The sequence below is a fragment of the Helianthus annuus genome, chromosome 5, assembly GCF_002127325.2.
Source record: "Helianthus annuus cultivar XRQ/B chromosome 5, HanXRQr2.0-SUNRISE, whole genome shotgun sequence".
Lineage (NCBI taxonomy): Eukaryota > Viridiplantae > Streptophyta > Magnoliopsida > Asterales > Asteraceae > Helianthus > Helianthus annuus.
This window is the reverse complement of record NC_035437.2, coordinates 166733515-166756984: the sequence shown is the minus strand read 5'-3', so window position 1 is coordinate 166756984 and position 23470 is coordinate 166733515. Positions and strand designations below refer to the sequence as shown.

At 35.9% G+C, this 23470-nt stretch overlaps 1 protein-coding gene across 1 annotated transcript; it reads left to right on the top strand.

The window, feature by feature from the left end:
• The first annotated feature begins 13677 nt into the window (after nucleotides 1–13677).
• Nucleotides 13678–23287, top strand: LOC110941888 (formin-like protein 14). Its single transcript, XM_022183579.2, has 17 exons — nucleotides 13678–14245; nucleotides 15129–15841; nucleotides 16230–16451; nucleotides 16531–18365; nucleotides 18709–18829; nucleotides 18962–19033; nucleotides 19157–19255; nucleotides 19364–19405; nucleotides 19527–19607; nucleotides 19703–19753; nucleotides 19839–19920; nucleotides 19993–20087; nucleotides 20597–20668; nucleotides 20746–20862; nucleotides 21150–21218; nucleotides 21521–21587; nucleotides 22497–23287. Exons 1-17 carry the CDS (start codon nucleotides 14173–14175, stop codon nucleotides 22625–22627), a joined length of 3942 nt encoding a protein of 1313 aa, XP_022039271.1. The 5' UTR covers nucleotides 13678–14172; the 3' UTR covers nucleotides 22628–23287.
• The last annotated feature ends 183 nt before the right edge of the window (nucleotides 23288–23470 follow it).

Here is a 23470-nt window from a genome sequence, read left to right as displayed (position 1 = left end):
TGGTCGTCTAACCCGTGTGTTGGGTTCTAAACAAACTTGAACTAAGAATCTTGTTCTAAACTATTTTGTCTATGCTTCCGCTACTTATCTGAACTATTACTTAAACTTAAATACTTTTGAACTTGATTATGATATTTGCCAACCTTGTGGTTGGTGAGTATTACTTTTGTTATTAATTAAATTGCTCAGTATGATTGGTGGCTGGATCCTGGTCAATCACGCCCTCAAGCGGATGATACTCCGCAGGTGGAATTTGGGGGTGTGACACCGTCGGGTTTCTACCGGGTAAATACCCATCGGGTATACCCGCGGGTTTCGGGTATACCCGCGGGTTTCGGGTAAACCCGTTAAAGATTACTCGTTAGGTATACTCATCTCAAAACCCATTGGGTATCTATTGGGTAACTATTAACCGGTTACATTTTGTATTGGTATTATAAAAATATATATCAAATAACTACAATGTATACGGAATAGAATACCTATATGTGTAAAAAATGGATGTATCATATATATACATATCTATACTATATAATAAAATAAACCATTTTTGGGACACTTGTCATCATATTAGGCCATGTTTTATGGATAATTATTATTTTATTTTAATCTCTTCTAACTAATTATAGATAATTCTCCTAATAAATATTATTTAGTTTAATTATTAATTTTATATTTATCTATTTACATCAAATTCAAACCTAGTTATCTAATTTGATATTAGAGTAAATTACGACTTTAGCCCTTGTAATTATATCACTTTTACCATTTTAGCCCAAAAATGAATTTTTTAACATCTGAGCCCTCAACGTCTTTTTTCTAAGCCTTTTGAACCCCAACGCCATTTTTTCTAACTCTTTTGGCCCCTAAAATTAAATGGATGGGGTTAGTGTTTGGGGAGCAAAAACATTAGAAAAAAAGACATTGGAGGCTCAAATGTTAAAAAATTCATTTTCTGGCTAAAAAGGTAAAAATGATATAACCACAGAGGCCAAAATCGCAATTTACTCTTGATATTAACTATATATTTGAATGTTTTGTTTAGTTTGGTATCAAATAGATTTTACGAAACTTAAAATAAAATTAACTAATATTATATTTCATTTCTACATTTACAAGTTTTAAATAAATGGTTAAATTTATTGAGACTTCGTTACATTACAAGTTTTAAATAAATGGTTAAATTTATTAAGACTTTGTTAACAAATTTTTACTACAATATAATAATCTATTTATATCAATCTAAATATATATCTATACTATACTATATAATAAAACATTAATGTGTGACACCTATCATTCATTGTAAGCATTTATTTTAAGATTTTCTCGGTTCACTTCCAAACTTATCTTATATTAATTAAATAAATAAATGAATAATGAGCTAATATTAAATTTCATCCTACTTTAAATTTTGAATACCAATCTTCTATTTTTCTAATAAAATATTATTCTAAAATTTAAATTATTAATTTAAGATATTTTTAAATAAAACAAATCATTTATCACGAAAACCAAACTTTGTATTAATATATCAAATATTTTTATTTTCATTACTAAAAAAATTATTATATCAATTTTATTACATAATTTATAAATCAATTTGTCGGAATTGGTACCAACATTTTATCACTCAAATAGTTGCTGATTTGCTTCTTGAATAACATATCTTCTTTTCAAGAATCATCTTCACAATCACCATATCCATCGTGTATCGAGTATTATCTATTAGCATATTGAAAGATATAACTTTTATTATTGGTATATAAAATTAGATTTATTAAACCCGTGTAATACACGTAGTTTTTTTTAAGGATATACCTCTTTTATTATTTACTATACAAAATTACATTTATTCGATCCATGTAATACATGAGGTTTTTAAGATATAACTTTTTATTATTTGATATATAAAATTAGATTTATTCGATTCGTACAATACACGGGGTTTTTTAAAGATATATATTTTTTATTATTTAGTATAGAAAATTATATTTATTCAACCCGTGTAATACACATATTTTTAAAGATGCAACTTTTTTATTATTTGGTATATAAAATTATATTTATTCAACCCGTGTAATAAATGAGGTTTTTTAAATATGTATTATTTTATTATTTGCTAAACAATATTACATTTATTCAACCCGTGTAATACACATGGTTTTAAAGATATAACTTTTTTTTGGTATATAAAATTATATTTATTTAACTCGTGCAATAAATGAGGTTTTTAAAGATATATTATTTTATTATTTAGTATATAAAATTCATTTATTCGACCCGTGTAATACACGGGGTTATAACCTACTTTAATAATATAAAAGAAATTATATCGGGTATACAATCAGGTAAACGGGTATACTTTATCGGGTAATTGGGTCAGGTAAACGGGTATATCACTAAATCCCAAACCCGTCCCAAACCCGCGAAAAAAATAAAAACTATTCCCAAACCCGTCCCAAACCTGATTAACCGACCCCAAACCCGTCCCAAATGTGTCGGGTTTCGCGTTTACCCAGCGGGTTCGGGTTTGATTGCCATCCCTACTTACATGAGTTGCAATGATATGACTTAATGTTTAAAATTAACCAAGTTAGGGCAAAAGGATGTAACATGTAATGTTTTTTAACAAAAAAGAAATGTGATTGTAATTATTGAAGTTAAAGGGCATTCATTGCAATCTTATACAAACATAAAGAACAAACGAAATGTGTAATTTACCCTTTATTTTATTTTTTGAAAAGCTGAAACCAATATTATAACAAGTCTGACAAGAAGCCGGACTCAAAGAAAAGAGTTTACATCAAAATGAGAGGGTTATTGTTATTGTTTTAGTTTTAATATTTTATGAGTTTTTAAGGCCAATGCAGTGCATTGCGGTAGACCATCAAATTTTCAAACTGAACCAAATGTAGATGTAAAAATGTTGAACCATCCACGCACATTACGAGCTATAACTCACAAAATTTAGACTAAAACATAAAACATTGTCGTAGAAAAGAATAAGACGTTTCAATATCAAACAATAAGAGATAAATTATCCGATGTGTGTCCTTTTTGAACTTTTGCATTAAATGAAAGCAAATTGAATAATCTATTATTTTTTAGTTTACTTTTAGCTCCTTTAATTACTTTATTTATTTACTATTATTTTACTTAATGTTGCTAGTTTTAAAAGGGTGCACCACACATTCAAACCTTATTATATTGCAGGTGAGATTTAAACACAAGACCTCTAAACCAAAGTATACCTAAATGTTTTGTCTTTGCCAATAGCTCTCTCTCTCTCTCTCTCTCTCTCTCTCTCTCTCTCTCTCTCTCTCTCTCTAGTATCTCCATAATAGTTTTTTTTCTCTCTACATATCCTTTACCTCTTGCGAAGCACCACCACCCCATATTAAAAATATATGTATTCTCTCTCTAATTATCCCACTTTTCCTATCATTCATACACAAACCTTAAAGTTTCAGAAGATAGAGGAATCTTTTCCTATTTTTTTCTACCACCAAAACCCCCCTTTAAAATCCAACGAGGCGCCACCGCCACCACCTAAATAGTATGACCAACCACCACCATCACTAACCTACAGCACCTTAACCGTCACCTCCACCACCATCACCTCAACTAAACAATTGTTGTTGCCACCTCCATAACACCACAACACCACCACCTAATCGTCGCCATTTGTCTTCTTATCCGGTTCTCTCTCTCTCTCTCTATATATATATATATATATATATACACACACTACCTTATTAAGTAAACTAAGTTTTCTACCCTTATGGTAATTACACATTGTGTACATATTTTGAAGCAACGTGTACAATGGATCCAAGTTATTATAGAGGGGGTAAACTTGCACATTATCTAAAAATTTAAGATACTTTAGGGGCATTTTAGGGATTTCGGCACATTTGTAACCTATAATTAAGATGACATGTGAAGAGTCTTGTAAATTGATTAAATTTATGCATTGTTTTAATTAAATAAAAATTCAATCACAATTAATTAGGTGGTGAATGTTTATAAAAGGTTTATCATTTATAAGGTACTAATTTTGCTTTTCTAATAGTAGTTTTTGTATAAGGATTTTAATTTTGTTTTTTAATAAAAGTTTTGGTGTTTTTGGTAATTAATATTCTTTCAATGTCAAGAGAGCGTATCAAGACAATTTCATGTTTTTACATTTTAATTTTGGTACTATTTAATAAAAAAATTGGTATATTATTAAATCCTTTTAATGTCGACAAAGGTTACAACTTGGGTTGCTGCTCCAGTGCAAGGCAAAGCCTTTCACACTTAAGTGTGAAGTCTTGAATTCAAGTCTCACAAGAAGCAAGAAATTCTCCGTAAAAAAAGATCGACAAAGGGTGTACTATAGTTTTGAAGAGTAGAAAAGGAGACTAATATGTAGGCATTTATATATAATCTCTGCAACCTTTTATATAAAACCAAGTTTTATAAAACTATTTTACAAACATACTGAAGGGGTTGTTTCACCAAATCATCAAACCTCGATCATCTCATGAGTTCACACCCAGTCACGGCTTCTTGCCTACCATCATCGGTTTCAATCGTTGCAATCAAAGAGCAATCCACACGGCCATTTAATGGGATGAATGCGACATTCAATCTCTGCTCTACCATATCATACAGTAGTTTGATATGGTTTTTAGTCCCGCTGCAACGCGCGGGCATTCTCACTAGTATATATATATATATATATATATATATATATATATATATATATATATATATATATATATATATATATATATATATATATATATATATATATATATATATATATACGTTTAACTTTTTCTTTCTCTCTCTAGGAAACCAACTTTGACCGAATCCACCACTCCCCACCGTCGTCTCTGTCCACCAAACAAATTCACCTTTGCCGTAAATTAGAACAGACAATCGATTTGATCTGAAAACTCATTGTGCAAAAGAGAAGATGTTTGAGGAAGAGAAACAACGGGGAGAATATTTTTATGGTGGTGTGAGATCTGGAAACAGTGTTTTAGTCTTCTTCCACGAACAATGGATTCAACAAAAGAAGAGTGACGTAAACCAATAGGAAATTGACATGTGGATGGCGCATTTTAGAGAACTCACATTATTCCTTTAGTTGCTTTTTAAATAGTTAGATAATTTTGTTTAAAACATATTAACTTCAATTTAACAAATTGTCCCACTTACCTATTAACATGTTTGATCCATTTAAATAAATAGGTTACACACTATATTCGAGTTACACGGTTTTAGATATGTTAGGATTAGGGGTGTGCATGGGTCGGTTTGGTTCAGTTTTTAGCATTAACCATAACCAAACACCTGTTACAGCTAATCGGTTACAAAGTCGGTTATGGTTCGTTTCAGTTAATTTCAGTTAGGTAACCAAGCAAGGTTTAAAATAAACAAGGGTGTACATTAGGGGCGTGCACAGTTTGGACTTAGCTTAGACCTTTTTATAAGATAACCAAGACTACACTTTTTATGCAAACTAGTTACAAAAGCCGATCCGAACGCGAAAAGGGCGTAACGGGTAACCACAAGAGTCATGAACAGGTTTCCTAAGTTAATATGCCTTAAATATGTTGTGATATCAGCAGGATACCTTCCATTATGCCCAAAACGAATTTAAAACCAATTTATGCCCCGTAGGGGTATTTTGGTCATTTTAAAGGTTATAAGAGAGATTAGATATTATTCTGAGTTACAGGTCTGATTTAATCAGTAAATATACTTAATTTAATAAGTTATAACAGTAGGGTATCATATATATGTGAAATTTATTAATTATAACCATACTATGCACCGTAGGGGCATTTTGGTAATTTCACATAGGCATAAAAGGTCAAAACTGAAAACCTGAGTTTATAACTTTTTCTTACTGTTAAAATATAAAAATTTACTAAATATATCAGTAGGTATCAACCCATATATGTTTAAAATAGTTTTGATACATACTATGCGTTAAAAACGCTTAAAAGGGCGATTTGGAGCCATTTCCAGGTTTTCAAAGGAAAGCTGATGTTTTTATTATTCCAGAAGGCTTAAAGTATTTTATTTATCGTATTAGATCAGTAGAAAAAGGTTTGGCATCAAAAGGATTCGTAAAACTCATTTTATAGCCCGAAAGGGCAAAACCGGCAATTACCGAATTAATGCTATAACGCTAAGTTATGCTCAGCCTAAAAATAAATAAAAATCTTCAAAAATCCCAAAATATTATTTTATATCAGTGGGTAAAAATTTTAGTATTAAAAATTGGGTTTAGATAGGCTATACGCTAATTATGCTGTTTAATTAATAAAAAGGTTTTCATTTACGCTAATGAGCATAACTCCTAATCTAGACCTCAAACTGATGTCAAATTTTAGGGACAAGTTTATAATTCAGTAGTGAAGGTTTCTATCCTCTCACATTTTCAAAAAATATCGTTTTAAGGTCAAAAGGGCATAACGGTCAACATTTAGGCACTTAACGGAAACCTGCATGAACTAGGATTTCTATGGAACCAAGTTGTATAACTTTAGAGAGTTATACTAACCTATAATATGGTCCTAATGGAATCCAAAGGCATATCTAAACTAAGCTAAATCGTGTCAGAACTGAAAGTCAAAGCAAAAGTCAACTTTTGCGACTTTCGGTTCCGAACCGAGCCTATACTTAGAATTGTCGGGTTGAACCATGCTTAGGCATGTTCAACTAATATTTACCAAGTTATTAAAGTGAGAAAACTGATTTTTATGACTTTTGTATTAATAGTTATATATTTTATTTAAAACTAACCCGTTTGACTTTTATTTGACCCGACAATTAAACTAAGTAAACGTGGTAATTAGGAGGTGCCCTTTTGAGGGTTTAACACCTACCTAATTACGATCACGTAGCCATGTTCGTTGCGAACCATGGCTTGACCATACAAGGTCTAGCTAAAAGTCAAAGCGTTTATCGAAACGTTTGACTTTTCGGCTTTAAGAACCGAATAAAATGAACAATGCAAGGAAGGACACTTACAAAAGGTCCAAGGGACAGAAAATAGTTCAATGGTTTGCTCCTTATAGCTCATGAGCTCCCAATGAGAGCAGAATAGGAGATTATGAGAAAGGTGCAAGTTTTCAACAAAGAACTCACCCCTATTTATAGTGTTTGAGGGATCCATGGATGATCAACAAGTGTTGGAATGGGTTAACAAGATCATTACAGGTGTAAAACCACCTTTCCCAAACCATCAAAGCCCCTGGAATCGAATATGTGAGACATAGAAGCAAAACCAAAGCTGGTTTTCAGTTTCTGTGTAACACCTCGAATTTTGTGTCCAATGATGTGTTAACACGTGTCATTTGATTACACGTGGCATCCATAATAAAATAAAGGACTAATTTTGACAAACCTTGAAAGTATATAAATTCGAGGGTTATAAATGTCAACAAGGGTAAATATACTGTATAGTAACCCTAAATAAATGCTTGTACCTTCAAACGAATAAATCATAGATCGTACGGAGGCGAAACGCGGAAGAAAGTGAGAGATTTCGAGCTACAGGGGTTAACTGTGTCAACATGTTTAATTATACCTCTGAGTGACCCTTTAACGTTCCCAAGGCTTCGTAACAGTATTATACGCTCACTAGAATATACTGTATAAATTCCGCGAAGTTCCGTCTTAAAACGAGAAAGTTATACTCGAATTCGTATGAGAAGGGTTAAAAGCGTCAACAGTGAAAGTTAAGGCTTTCCAAATAATTAATAAATTAACCAGGGACTTTATAATGCGGGTAAATAACACGAGGCCCCTATCGGTAAATAACTGAGGGCCAAACCGCAAAGTTACCCCTTCAAACCCGAAAGGTCAGGTAAATCATTACGAAAGATTTCGTTATTAATTACCGGATTCTGATAATCATTACAAAAGATTTAGAATTTCTGGAAATCTGACCTCTCGCGACCCGCGTTGTGTTATGGGTTAAGTTGAGGCGGGTCGCGAGCCTCCTAAAATACGCGCCTGATATTTGAATATCAGGCGACCCGCGTTAAACAAGCATGGGACTCCCATGCGGGTCGCGTAAAGTGCCCAGATGCAGAAAGTTGTAACTTCTTGCCTTTTGGAGCTTTTGAACGATCAAACAACCAATTAATGGAGCATGGGTGCCCCCTACTCGACCCATACCACTTAGGGACACCTGCCCATGATCCATGATCAAGTGTAGCATGTGTTGTAATGATCTTGAAGGTTTTTGAACACTATAAATAGCCACATTGGTTCATAACATTCACCACAACACAAACACTTCTATCTGATCATTCTAAGAGCTCTCTGGCATCCATCTCTGCTCTATAAGCAAGAACACACTTCTGTAAGTCGTTCATAACCATTTTGGTCATACATTTCCATAGTTTTAGCCTATAAACACAACCGTCGTAACTAACGGTTGTCATTACAATAACTTGCAAATGGTTCAGTCTTATGACGGATCAAAAGTAGTTTTGAGTTGGTATTTATGTGGGTAATAAACCTCTAAAAGGGTTCCCCCTGATCACCACTCTAACTATGTCAAATATCGAGTCAAACGTGCGGTTAAAAAGTCAACAGAAAGCTATTTTAGCGATTTATGCATAATCTGTAATATATATGTTATGAAACCTGTTTTGACACTTATAAAACATGATATTAAGTATATAAACTTGTTTGCGCTCGTTTGAATCGACCATTTGCTATATTGAACCGGTTCGGAGCCGAATGTCGCAAAAGTTTGACTTTTGCTTTGACTTCAGTTCTGACCCGTTTTAGTGAGGTATAGATATGCCTTAGAACTCTCTTAGGACCAGGTCACATGTTGGTATAAACCTCTGTGATCGGTTCATGAGTTATCCGAGTCTTTTGCGCATTTCCGTCATTCGCCTAAAAGTTGACCGTAACGACCTTTTGAAATTAAAACGAGTATTCCGGACACTTGAACGGACCAGAACCTTGCTGATTAAATTATAAGCATGTCCTTAAAGTTTCACGTCAATCCGAGGTCTAAAATGATAGTTATGCTAAATGGCGCATTTAAAGTAAACTTTTGTAATTAACGGCGCAATTAGCATAACACCTATCTAAACCAAGATTTCATCATCAAAACTTTTACCCACTGTATTAAAATAATATTTTGGGAATTTTAAAGATTTTTAATAATTTTTACCTCGCTCATAACCTGCGGTTATGGCTACGGTTCGGTAAATACCGAATATGCCCTTTTCGGCCAAAACATGAGTTCTACAAGGTCTTTTGACCCGATTCCAATTGCTACTGGTTTTAAATAATAAATAGAGTATTTTAAGCTTTATAAGCTGTTCGGGAAACTCAGATTTCCTGTAGAACTCGAAAAGCTCTTTAAAAATCTTTAAAATGACCGAAAAGCCCCTACGGGGCATAATATTAACTTAAACTCGTTACGGGCGTCACGGAAGGTATCCTACTGATACCACAACCCATTTAAGGCATATTGACTTAGGAAATAAGCGTACGACTCTCATGGTTAACCGTTTCGTCTATTGCGCGCACGGTTCGGCTTATGAAACTAGTTTTCATAAATTAGTCGATACGGGTCAAATTATACTATTTGAACCCCAAAATCCAGAGTGTGAACCATAAACCCGTATAAAACAAGTCTCTGAACTTGTTGGGTCAGAATCACACTCCATTCTCGGTTTTCGCCTTTCACGCGATTAAACCATATCTAAATATATCGGAACCAACCAGTCTAGGCTACGGCCATTATAACGACTCGTTAGGATTCTAAGAGGTTAATTAAAACCTTCGTTCCAGATTAGGAGCCCCAGTAAAAGCTATCGGTGATTTAATCCAAATTAAGGAAATATACTTGCAAAGGTAAATACTTTAACTTATTTCCCCTATATGGGCTTGGGTTACGGTATATTAATACCGCTTGATTGAGCATTGTATTCTTCCATCGCTTAGGTGGTTAAATTAAATAATATGATCGGCTCATTTAAACAGTTTTGTTTCTTATAAGCCTTTGGGGGGTTTAATGACCGTTGTCCCGGATATCCTTGGCATCATTTTACGAAATGGCCACGACCATCGACATCCCGGTGTAGGCGTACACCCGGTATAAAGTGTCGACATTAAATTAAAAGACGTAGCCGTTGGTTTTTATACTACGGTTTTACGCAATGTGGTGTGTCTATAAATCTTTAACCCGGCACGACCCGGGCTACTGAACGCATAAAAGAACATGTAAAACATTCACAAGATTTTATTATAATTTTCCCAAGTTATAAAAGAGTTTGTGCCTTGTGCATTCAAATCAATTTTAATAAACATTTTCAAATGTGTCAGTTGAATGTATTTACCAGTGTAAACTGACGTATTTTCCCCAAAAAGATTAAGTGCAGGTACTATACGAAATGGGCTGGTATTAGCTTCCTAAGCATCACGAATAGTCTCGCAAACTCGATGCCGTATCTGAATGAACAATATTTATTTATTTTGATCCGCTGTGGATATATTCAACTTCTGTAATACATTTGATATTACAACCAGAGGTTGAAGTTTATATATTTATCTTTAAAGCTTCCGCTGTGCATTTATATAATTGTGTGGTTTGACTATATTGTTGCCAACATCGTCACGGTAATCCCCCACCGGGCCCACCGGTGAGACACGTGGAAATCGGGGTGTGACATTCTGGTACTGGGCATGGCATACGGACCGCAAGGGTCCAGCCATAAGGTCCGTAAGGACCAGGCCAGCTCACCAGAACTTTCACAAGTTGACATATTTGGCCCCTACACTTGCTAATTGCCATTTCCGACACATGTAAGGCCCGCTAAACCATTTTTAAGGTTATAAAATGATGCCTCAACATAGGGAACATGAAACATTCTCAAAAACATGCCGGATGTCAGTTCGTTTGGTCGTACGGTCACGTTGTTCGGCTAATTACGACGAAACACGGACGGATGCGAAAAACGAACCAAATTACGCGACGAATGGAATTTTATCAAATCAAACACTAAAATAAAATATTTTAGTGCTTACATAAATTTTGGGTGTCCGTGGATATTCAGAATGCAAGATATGCGCGAAAATGCAAACTTGTGCGCTTTTTGACACTTTTAGTCCCTGCATGACGTAAAAGTTTATTTTTGCGCACCAAACACCTCTAAGCCTATATCTAAGCTATATAAAGAATAAATAGGGTATGTTTAACTCATGTCCATATTCCGGAAGGTCCGAGACCCTACGAATCGACATACTTTTGCAGTTTGACGCAATTAGTCCTTTAATTGCGCAAAGTAGCGCGAAATGTTGTTTAATTATGTCCAAGCCTTCCATGGCCCATAATGGGCATTCCTAAGCATATACTTAAATATTACTACGCTCCCGTTCCCTTAAAAGATCACCGAAAGGCATAGATTCAAAAGTTGACGCTTTAGGCCCCTCTATTGCGAAAACTTGTGCATCTCAACATTTATTAGCATTGAAGCCTCATATAATCCATATTAGGTATTCTTGAAAGTATTATTGAACATCACGATGCTTCGGGTTTGCTAAAAGGTCATTCAGAGGTATAATTAAACATATTGACACTTTTAGTCCCTCTAACTTGCAAAGTTGCGCATAACTTTACTTATAGGCATAAAAACCTTAGATGGCCATTATTTGGCATTCCCGAGAGTATAATCAAATATCATGAAGCACCCGGTTTGTTAAAAAGTCGCTCAGAGGTAAGAATTAACATGTTGACGCTTTTAACCCTTCATTGCGCAAACTTTCAATTAATCACGCAAACGGCTACACTCGATCAACAAGTGGCTCATTTGTGAATATAACATCATGAGAGGTTATTTAGAAACTTATTTTAGGTATGCTAACACTTCCAGTCCTTTCATAATCAAAGTTTTCGAATTTTCAAAAAATTAATCCCTTAAATTCAATGTTTGACTTTATTAGGGTTCATTACACGTGTCAATACATCATTGGTCGTGATTTTACGAGGTGTTACAACTAACTAGGTTAGAAACCTATGTATTAACGGGTTGAATTAATAAAGTTGTTAAAACTATAAGTTTAGGCAAAGAATTTGTATTTTGGATGTCATCAATTTGATAAAACAAAAATAATAAATATTTAACAATTATAAATAAAAAATAATAAAGATTTAAGAATTATAAAATTATATTTTAAAATAAACATAATTGAAATCTTATGGGTGAGTAAATTTTAATAAATTATTAAAATAAGAAGATTTAGTTTTTAGATATTTAACTAGAATTAAATCCCGCGCATTGCGACGGGTGGTGTCACGGTATGGTAAAAAATCAAAATGAAAAGCCAAAAAATACGAAAGATATCGTTGGTTGCATAATAATATAGTACAAAAACTACAATTAACAACTACAGTTTATTACATATAAAATCCTATTCTACTTTTTCAACATCCTGGAGGTCTACATAACGTGCGCTAAGTGTGTCTAGGGCACCTGCAACTCCGCATGTTTCTTCCTAATATTCGCCACCCTTTCGGTCAATTCATTTAGCTTGTCAGTCATTGTCATATGCAATACGCAGATCTCATACCACAACATCCTCCAACACCTTCCTTAGACGCTCGAAAACCCACCGATTATCCTCCGAAGTAGACATCCTTATACGTACAAAATTCAATTAAATAGGAGAATAAGCCAACTAATAACCAAAAGTAAAGTAAGCTACCAATGAAAATGTAGTAAAGAGGCTCATAAATATTGGTGCAACTGGAAGCTCATTTCAATCTGCATTAGCCACGACAACCATTGTCAAATCTCATTTATCATCGAATTTCAACTTGTAGAACTTGTAAATCTGAATTGAAATAAGAATCAACAAAATACTAAAGAAAATATCTTTACTGAGGCACAGAAAACTTAGTTGCAACCAATTGCCTCTTGAAGGCCATCTCAGTTGCCTTGCCGAAGAACAACATCATCATCATCACCTACACAACTTAAAACACAGGTCAACAGTATAATACAACCATGCATAACATCATAATGGGCGACGCTATGAGACAGATGTAAGGCCTTGCACAAATGAGGGTTTAACCTTATATACACAACAAATGTACAACAAAACAATAAGCAAGTACAACACCCTAATGCAAAAAACACAAATAAAGTAAAAAAAGTAGAGCACAACAATCCTAAAGCCACTTACAAATTAAGTCGTGGTTTACAAGAGTAAACCATAGGCTGACAATAATTAACATGTAAATCACAGCCTGATTCACAAACCAAAACCCAATACCATTCCAAAGGTTACAACTCTGCCATGGTTACAATAAAAGTCGCCCATCCTTACGACAAAACACCGTCACAATTGCAATAGACATGTCGTATGTAAACTTAAACTGAATGATAATCATTTAGGTATCTCGGATGAAGCCATGCCTATCTTCACAAACACCCGAGCCCACTTTAAACACCTTTAAGGAATATATACGATATAAAATTAAAAAGAAATTTAAGGAATATATACGATATAAAATTAAAAAGAAATGAATGTTTAAAACATGTCACACATTACTAATCACATAATAGAATATTGTGTATTGAAAAAAAAAAAGGTCACAAAGAAGAAACAAGAAAACAATAATCGGAAAAGCTGGTCAGTGTTCTTCAACCTCCCCTTTCGTCGTCCCCAATAATCTCATTTGCGATTTCAATTGAATCCAAGATTTCCATTGCAGAATTCCTGCAATCAATTGCATATCTCCTCACTCCAATCACTTCAAACATATCTCCAAAATCATCCAATTCCATATATAATAAACCTGTACGTGATCGCCATATTCCTATCCAAAAATTACGATTCCCCTTAAAAAACCCTAACAATCTTGCTGTCACTAAATTCTTCCTGAAACCTAAATTACGTTATTATCATAATCATAATCACCTTACGTCACATAATTATTAAAATTCCCCCCTATTCTTGTAATTGAATTGGTGAATGAAGTTTGGAGGCGTTGATTGCATTGAGATTATTGAAAACAGGAAATTGAAAATCTGGTTGATCGATTTGTTGATGAGATGGTCGATATTATTGGACAGAAGGCATAGGGAATCAACATTTGGGATCCGGTTGGGACGGTGGTAACAGCGCCATTCAATGGCGCTGTTCAAACGTTTCTTCTATCGTAATCCGCCGGATCGCCTCCTTGAGATCAACGATAGGGTTTTTGGTACGTAACCTATTTTGCATGCATGCATGCACATGTTTCATCATCTTAATAATAATTGCACTTCCCTTGTGTCTTTTTTTCTTTATTAATCATAGTGGTCTGTTTTTCTATTGGACTATGTTTATTTGGTAGCCTTCTATCTCTACAGTGTTAGGCTGTTTGTTTGTTCGTATGTTTTTGTAGCCGTGGGATATCTCCACCGGTAGAAGTAAGGTTTGTCTGCATCCCACCCGAGACCCTACGTACCAATAGCTACATTAACATTTTTAAGTTCAGCTACCATTTTAGCTCCTAATGATTTATTAGGGTGATGTTATAGTAACGTGACACCATCCCCAGTAGTGTACGCTAGCTTGCCTGTCACATCATAGGTGTTGTATAATATTAAATCAAGTCTGCACTCTAGAGCTTGTCACATCATACGGGCTATATGGTATGGTCATATATGTTACAACCCAAACTTGAGCGAGTACGTTTGGTATATAAACCCCACATTTAATGCCCACACAGCCGGTGTTGGACTTGGAAAATCCCCATACCTTGCAATGGTTTCAGTCTGTAACAATATATGTCGTATGATTTTGTCAGTGGTCAAATCATTCATTTCTATGCAAGTCAAACCCCATACGGGCCATATGATTTGGCTCCATACAACCCATATGACCAATTTCGCCCTACCATATCATGTCGTATGACATGTAAGCAGGGATATTGTGTCACTGGTGTTTGTTTAGCACTGGCTGTTTATTATCAAGTTGTTTTGGTTCTAGGCTGCAAAAAGAGTAGAATCAGAGAACCAAAACAAATGGCATTCATTGAGAAAAAATATGATTACGCTCTTAAAGATATTAATCATCTAACATCTGTTTCATTGATGTTACAGTCTTCGATTGGTGCTACAAAAATGATGCACCAGAGGCAGATGCATACAAATCCTACGTGGATGGCATGGTACCTCAGCTTCAAGTCTACTATCCCGAGTGTTCTGCAATGGTTGTTAATTTCAAACAAGGCGGTGATGGGAAGACCGCAATTGCCGATGCAGTATCCACATATGATATGAAACTCACCGAATACTCTTGGCAATATGACGGGTGTCCCTTGTTACCACTAGAAACTGTTGATAACTTTTTGCAGTCTTGTGATAGCTGGCTATCGGTTTCAACTCAAAAAAACGTGCTCTTGCTGCATTGTGAAAGAGGAGGCTTACCCATTCTCGCCTTTATGCTTGCTGGGCTTTTTTTAGTTAGAAAAATTTATAATGGCGAGCAAAGAACACTTGATTTGATATATAAACAATCTTCTCGTGACGCAGTTTATATTTTGTCACCCTTAAATCCTCAACCGTCACAAATAAGGTATCTTCAATATGTGACAAAAAGAAATTTAGGGATTGACTGGCCACCTGAAGTATCACCTTTGGCTTTGGATTGTCTTATACTTCGGGTCCTTCCGGTAATTGATGGAAAGGGTTGTCGCCCCATCATCCGTATATACGGTCATGACTCGTTTTCAACAGAATCCAATAAAAGCTGTAAGCTTTTATTTTCAACGTTAACCTCAAAGAACAAGAAACATGCGCGCTATTATCGAATGGTAAACATATTTGGATCCATGTTTATTAAAACTAGAGGTGGCAAAACGGGCTGGTTGGGTAACGGGTCACAACGGGAAGTTTTTCTATGGTTCCACGGAAAAAAAACTCTCCATAATTTTGATAGGTTTTTCATAAATTGTTAGTGTGTTTTTATGACTACAAAAGTTAAACCGATTCCATGGTAAATAGTATTCTAATCTTTGAATAATGATAACACATTTGCACCCATTTGACCCGTTTCCTTTTAAGCAATATTTGCTCATTAGATATAATATATAACTTGAATCAGTCCATTCATTAGTAAGTGGTCTGAATTGCCACGTCTAGTGGAAACGTTATAAGAATACAAGTTGGTCTGTTATATAATCCTGTAGCTTATGGTTGCAGGACGAATGCCATCTGGCAAAAATCGATATTCATTTTCGTGTTCAAGGGGACGTTGTTCTTGAATGCATTCATTTAGATGATGATCTTGTAAAGGAGGAGATGCTATTCAGAGTAGTATTCCATACTGCTTTTATCCGAGGGTATGTATTGATGTTGGGTCGTGATGAAGTTGACAGTGTCTGGGATGCCCGGGATCAGATTCCAAAAGACTTTAAAGCGGAGGTAGGCCTTTGACTTTGACTTTGACTTTGACTTTGACTTTTTCTATACCAGATTAAATGCATATTCATATCTGTGTCAGGTACTTTTTGTGGACGCTGATCCTCTACCATCTATTATCACCACAGACCGAGCATCGTCGTCTGACGGTAGTGAGACAAGTGGCTATGGTTCAGCTGATGAGTTCTTCGAGGTTGAGGATATATTTAGTAATCACGATCATGACATAGAGTCTACAAATTTATTTGAAGACGATATTCCAGATTTTGAAGTAGAACCACATTCATCACAAGATCATATATCATATGACGCAAATAACAATCGTCATGTTAAGGATGATCCGAGTTTCCAGTTGGTTGAAAACGCTGACTTGAATAACAAAAGTGTCAAAGACGTTGACTTGAAGAATACAATAGTCAATGAAGTTGACCTAAAGAATACAGTAGTCAAAGATGTTAATTTGAAGCCTGCAATAGCGAACGACGTTGATTTGAAGGATAAGGTGGATTCCCTTGAAGCGAAATTTGAGAGTTTCGTACATGAATGGATGATGAAAAAGTTGAAAGAAGATATGGAAAAGGCGAATAGTTTAAAAAAAGAAAGCCTAACAAGTGGAAGAAAGGAAAAACCATATGATATGTCACGGTGGACTCTTTTTGATAAACGGTTATATAAGAAATCAAGACATTGGAGTGCACCACCACTAATGAAGAATTCTCAGTTATTAGAGAATAAAAAGGGATCAAAGAAACGAGCTTCTTGTCCGCCATCTTTAGATTTGAAACGAGTGCCAAAAACTTATGATGCGGCTCTAAAGAAATTTGGAATTAAATCTATTAAGGTCCCTGCACCACCTCCACAACCACCACCAGTAGAGAATAACAAGGTGGAAACACCAGCTCCACCTCCAGTTCTGCCTCCTGCGACCCAATCACTTGGCGATGTGTCTACAATTAAAAAACCTGTACAAGATGGTTTGGAAGTTCCACCTATTCCATCTGTGCCACAACAACAAAGTAAACAAGCTTCACCGCCACCTGCACCACCTGAATCAAAAGCTCCTCAACCTGTGTGTAAACCTGCATCTCCACCTCCACCTCCACCTCCAGTGCATGTAGCCCCGTCTCCTTCTCTCCCACCTCCACCTCCACCACCACCACCGCCGCCGCCAGTGTATGAAGCCCCTGCTCCATCTATAACACCCACACTTCCTATGCAAGGTGCTCCAACTCCACCACCTCCTCCTCCTCCACCACCACCCCCACCAATGCATGAATCCCCCCCTCCACCTACCCCACCCTCAATCTCTAAGGCACCGCCTCCTCCACCTCCTCCCCCATTGCCTGGCGGAGAGCCACCTCCACCTCCTCCATCGATTCCTGGACCACCACCTCCACCACCGATGCCTGGAGCACCACCTCCACCGCCTCCGCCAATGTATGGACCACCTGCACCTCCCCCACCGCCTGGAGTTCCACCTCCACCACCGATGCCTGGAGCACCACCTCCGCCGCCTCCACCGCCTGGAGGAGCACCTCCACCTCCCCCACTGCCTGGAGGAGCACCTCCACCTCCCCCACCGCCGGGAGGAGCACCTCCACCTCCCCCACCGCCGGGAGGAGCACCTCCACCTCCCCCACTGCCTGGAGGAGCACCTCCACCTCCCCCGCCGCCTGGAGGAGCACGAGGACCACCCGGACCTCCACCACCACCGGGAGCTCCCGGACCTCCACCACCACCTGGTGCACCTGGACCTCCAGGTGGTCCTCCACCTCCACCTGGTCGACTAGGTGGTGGCCCAGGTAGAGGGCGTGGACGTGGTGCCGCAGTGAAAAGATCTAACTTAAAGCCATTGCACTGGAACAAGGTAACCAGGGCTCTGCAAGGAAGCTTGTGGGAGGAACTGCAAAGACAAAGGTAGCCATCATTCGTCGTGTGTAGAGTGCAATATATATTTATATGAATGCATGTATATATATATAGAGGCCAGTTAACGTACAATACGGCTTAACGTACAATCACGTACGACAGATAATTACGCACGTCCATTTGAAAATCACGCACGTTATAAACTAAAAAACCCAAATCACGCATGTTGGAAAACATTAATCACGCATGATGAAAACATTAATCACGCACGTTATACACATAATCACGCACGTTGTCGTACGTGATGTACGTTAAGCCGTATTGTATTTTACACTTTTCCTATATATATATCATTTCTTCTAACTGCTGATGTTATGCTATTGAATTCTAGTCCGCCAGATGTTGACGTATCAGAACTTGAGACGCTTTTCTCCAACGCACCGCCGAAAAAAGCTGCTCCTAAAGCAGCAGATAAAAAAGCTGCTAGTTCAAAACCGGAAAAAATCCAATTGGTAATGCAATGTAAATTGAGTACTCATCCTTTAAATTTCCTTTTACTTTTTTTTATACTCTATGATAGAAGTAGCTCATTAATTTTGAATTCAGTAATTACCTTTTTTTTCCGATTGTGTTCTTGATTCTAGATTGATCTGAGGAGGGCCAATAACACGGAAATCATGCTTACAAAGGTTAAAATGCCGCTGCCTGAAATCGTGGTACGTGCGGATATCATGTTGTAACACGTCTTGATACGTATATTAGGAATTTTTATATATATGTTTATAGTTTCTTGAACTTCTACGAGGATTAATGATAACAACTTTCTCTGCCATCTGCAGGAAGCAGCTTTAGCTATGGATGAGACACTTTTAGATGTTGATCAAGTAGAAAATATTCTCAAATTTTGTCCTACAAAAGAAGAGATGGATCAACTCAAGGTGAAACCACAACTTTTTAGACGTATTTACTCGATATTATAATTCTAGATATGAACCTTTCTTGATTCTTTCATATAAGTATTGATTTTCTGCATTGTGACTGTTCAGAATTTTAAAGGTGACATAGAGAAATTGGGCAAGTGTGAGCATGTGAGTATCAAGATCATAATAGTTTATTCTTTTAATAATTATCCATATATGAACAACTTATTTAGTTATTTCTAACTACATGGATGCAATAACTAAACTCAAGATTTGAACTATATTGCAGTTTTTTCTGGAGCTAATGAAGGTGCCACGTATGGAGACAAAACTAAATATATTTTTGTTCAAAATTCAATTTAATTCTCAGGTTTGTGATCATGGGTTGAATGCCTGCTAGTTCTTAACTTCTTATATGTTCTGATCTTTGTATATTTTATTATCTCATTTTGACTTTTCTTTCAGCTTGCAGATTTTAAGAAGAGTTTAAACCTCGTACACTCTGCTTGTGACGAGGTGGTCCGTTATTATAAACACTATACTCCTGTTTTTTTGTTTTTGTTTTTAGGTACCTGATTTAATTCTGTTATTTGTTTATTAGGTCCGGAAGTCTGTCAAATTGAAGGAAGTTATGAAGAGAATCTTATATTTAGGGAATACATTAAATCAAGGAACTGCTAGAGGTAATACCTTCATTAAGATAGAGATCATATATTTTTATTTATAAGTTTCTTCATGCTATCCAACGATTGCAGGTTCGGCAGTTGGTTTCAAGCTGGATAGTCTTTTGAAATTGACAGATACACGCGCATCAAACAGCCGGATGACCTTAATGCATTATCTCTGCAAGGTAGAACAAGCCCTTACACTCTTTAACATTTTCTAGATTTGATTACTACTAAATCAATATTCTACTGTCCACACTAGGGATGAGATCGGTACAGTACCCATACCTGTACCGGTGCCAGTACCGAATTTGAACAAAACTGGGTACCGAATACCGTATCGAATATATTGGTACTGTGCGGGTACACGTATCTGTACGGGCATTTCAGTATGGTACCAAATAGGTAAAAATCGATACGAGTATCATAAATACCATAATACAAAATAAGACATGATATAAAAAATTATACTCTTAAAGTTGTACATAAAATTCGGTACCAGTACCATTTTTTACCCGTACGGATACAAAAGTACTTAATACCGAAATCAATAAAACTGGGTACCGATACAGTACATGTACTGAATACCTAAAATCGATAGGGTACCGGTATGGGGTATATGGGAAGAAAATCTCATCCCTAGTCCACACTCTCGAAAAGCGTTAACATGGTTTCACTTTTTTTCATGGTACAGCTTCTTGCTACGAAATCACCAACTCTTTTAGATTTCCCAGACGATCTTGTTAGCCTCGAAGCTGCAACAAAGGTTTATGTTAATCTTTTTTCGCGAAGATTTATTATTAAAAGCTTTAGTATATTACTTATTAATGCTTTAACTTGCAGATACAACTGAAAGCTTTAGCAGAAGAAATGCTTTCTCTTAGCAGTGGACTGAAAAAAGTCCGGAATGAACTAGAAGCATGCGCAAATGATGGTCCTGTATCCGCAGGTTTTCATAAGGTAGGTAAACATCCTATGGAGTTTCTCGTGAGATGTGTTTTAGCGTGAACTTTCGTACTGCACGTAAATAAAACTTTACATTGTTCTCTACTTTTACACTATTTATAAAAGTTATTGTTTTATTAAAACTAATATTTAGAACACTCATGTTCAATACAGTGTTCTTAGTTTATTTTAGAAATTTAAAAATTTAATGTAGTTCAAGCTTTGAGTTTTTTTATTAAAACTAATGTTATTGAAGATTACTAATGTTTAGAACACTGATTAAGTATTTCTGGCATTGTCAGACATTGCAAGAGTTCATCGGCTATGCTGAGGCAGAAGTTACAAATGTTACAAATTTCTATACCGTTGTGGTAAATCTCAATAAATTTTTCTGTTATTCTAGGACAAACTGGACCTTAAAGGAACATACTTAATAGTCGATTTCTATTTCATTTCCATTTTAGGGAACATACTTTCAATAAGCTTAACTCTTAACGTGTAACCAGGCCCTCGTTCTTTTATAAGATTATAAAATAGGCTCTTAAATGTTGCTTTTGTAATCGTGTTCCCTAAAACAGAAAACGAATGAAATCGAGCTCCTATATGTATGATTTGCCATTTATTGTAAGAAAGTTGCTATTTGGATTATTTCATTTAATTGTTTCTGTTACAGGGTAAAAGTGCTGATGGGTTGGCCCTATATTTTGGTGAAGACCCTGCCCGTTGCCCTTTCGAACAAGGTAACTTTCATGCAACTATTTAGAGTGAAACCAAAGTTAGATGTGACAGTGTCGACCCATTTACTTATGAATGAGTCGATTCATGACTTATTTTATCTCCAACGGGTCAAAAGAGAAAAATAAAAACACTTAGCTTATAAGGAAATGGGCCAAAGTGTACTTTTTATGCATAGAACCTCCAGCTTGGATTGTTATTGAAATTATATAAGTTTTGTAATCATATTTAGCACAATAGTTAGTTGCAGAAAAACTAAAGAATTCAGAAAAAAAAATTTCATGTCAACACAACCTGGACCAAAAAGTAGGGCTGTAATCGAACCAAACGTTCAGCGAACAGTTCGTGAACCGTCCGGCGGGAAGTTCGTTTGTGTTCGTTCGTTTATTAAACAAACGAACACGAACAAGAAATTCCGTTCGTTTGATCGTTTAGTCAAACGAACGAACATGAACAACGGCCACGCTCGTTCATTTATGTTCGTGAACATTTGGTAACGTGTTCGTTTATGTTCGATAGTTCATTAGTGGTTTTAGTTTTTATATTTTATTTAAATACTTCAAAATTCCGACAAATAAAATATCTAATAAGTGTCAGTGTATTATATATTTTGTCCATGAACACTTGTTGGTGTTCGTTTGTTTCCATTTGTGTTCATGAACATTAGTTTGTGTTCATTTGTGTTCATCAACGTTCATTTTCGTTTGTTGCCTAAAATTAACACACGAACACGGACACGTTCATTTTCTTAACAAACAAACGCGAACAATTCGGCTCACTTGCAGCTCTACCAAAAAGTACCCATCTTGGTACAAACTTGTTTTGACTTGTTACCCAACCGGCTTGACCCAGCCCGTTTGCCACCGTTAATCCAAACAGTTATTGATTTATTACGTCTGCCTATTTTTGGGCAGCTACTCAAACCCTTTGCAACTTTGTGAGGCTATTTCTAAAATGCCATGAGGAGAACCTTAAACAGGCTGAACTCGAAAGAAAGAAAGCCGAAAAGGAGGCTGAGATGGAGAAAGCAAAAGCCGGAAAGTAAACAAACAACACTCATATTATATTAAAAAAAATCCTTAAATATGGATTTCTACGTGTTCTTCATAAGATCATGCGAAAGTCAAACCTGTCTTGGTCAATGAAGAATTCACAAGCCTGCTGCCAACCAGACCAGGGACCCAAATGTAAGTAATGATGAAAAAAGTCAAATAGTCTGGTCAATGAAGATTTTATGGGCTCTTCATAAGAGGCTTGCAAAAATCCTGCAAACAGCTGTAAATACATATATGCTGGGCACAGTGAAGAAGATCTGTCCACCATTGAAGATTATGTGAAGGATTGTAAATACAGTCTTCATGAAACCATGGATGATCATTGGTGTCTGTGTTCTCGGAGATCACACGGCCCCATCTGGCCATAAGTTCAGGATTCAAATGGCGGCTCGTGGGGTCGAGCCAGGACAGCATATTGCATAACCATGTACAGATGTTTCTAACCCAACTAGCTTAGCCATATTCGTTTATTCATCATTGTATTATACCACAGTTTGTTGTATATAAAACTAGGAATAGAATAGAAAATAGAATATAGAGTATAGAATATAGAAAAATAGGCTATGGAATGTAATTTTTGTTAACCATGAGATATAGGCTGTAGATTTTTTAGATTCAAAATGAGGAATTTGTTAGTTTTCCATTATCAAATACCGGGTTTTGAATGAGGTTTTAGTTGAGACTTTGATTATATTGGTTTCTAGCATTTGTGTACATTGTAACATATGTTACCTCAGAAGTTAGAAAATAGTTGTTTGTGTACATATGAACACAACTAACATAACTTTGTCTGAAAATCGTTGTTTGTGTACATCAAAAAATACTTTCGAGAA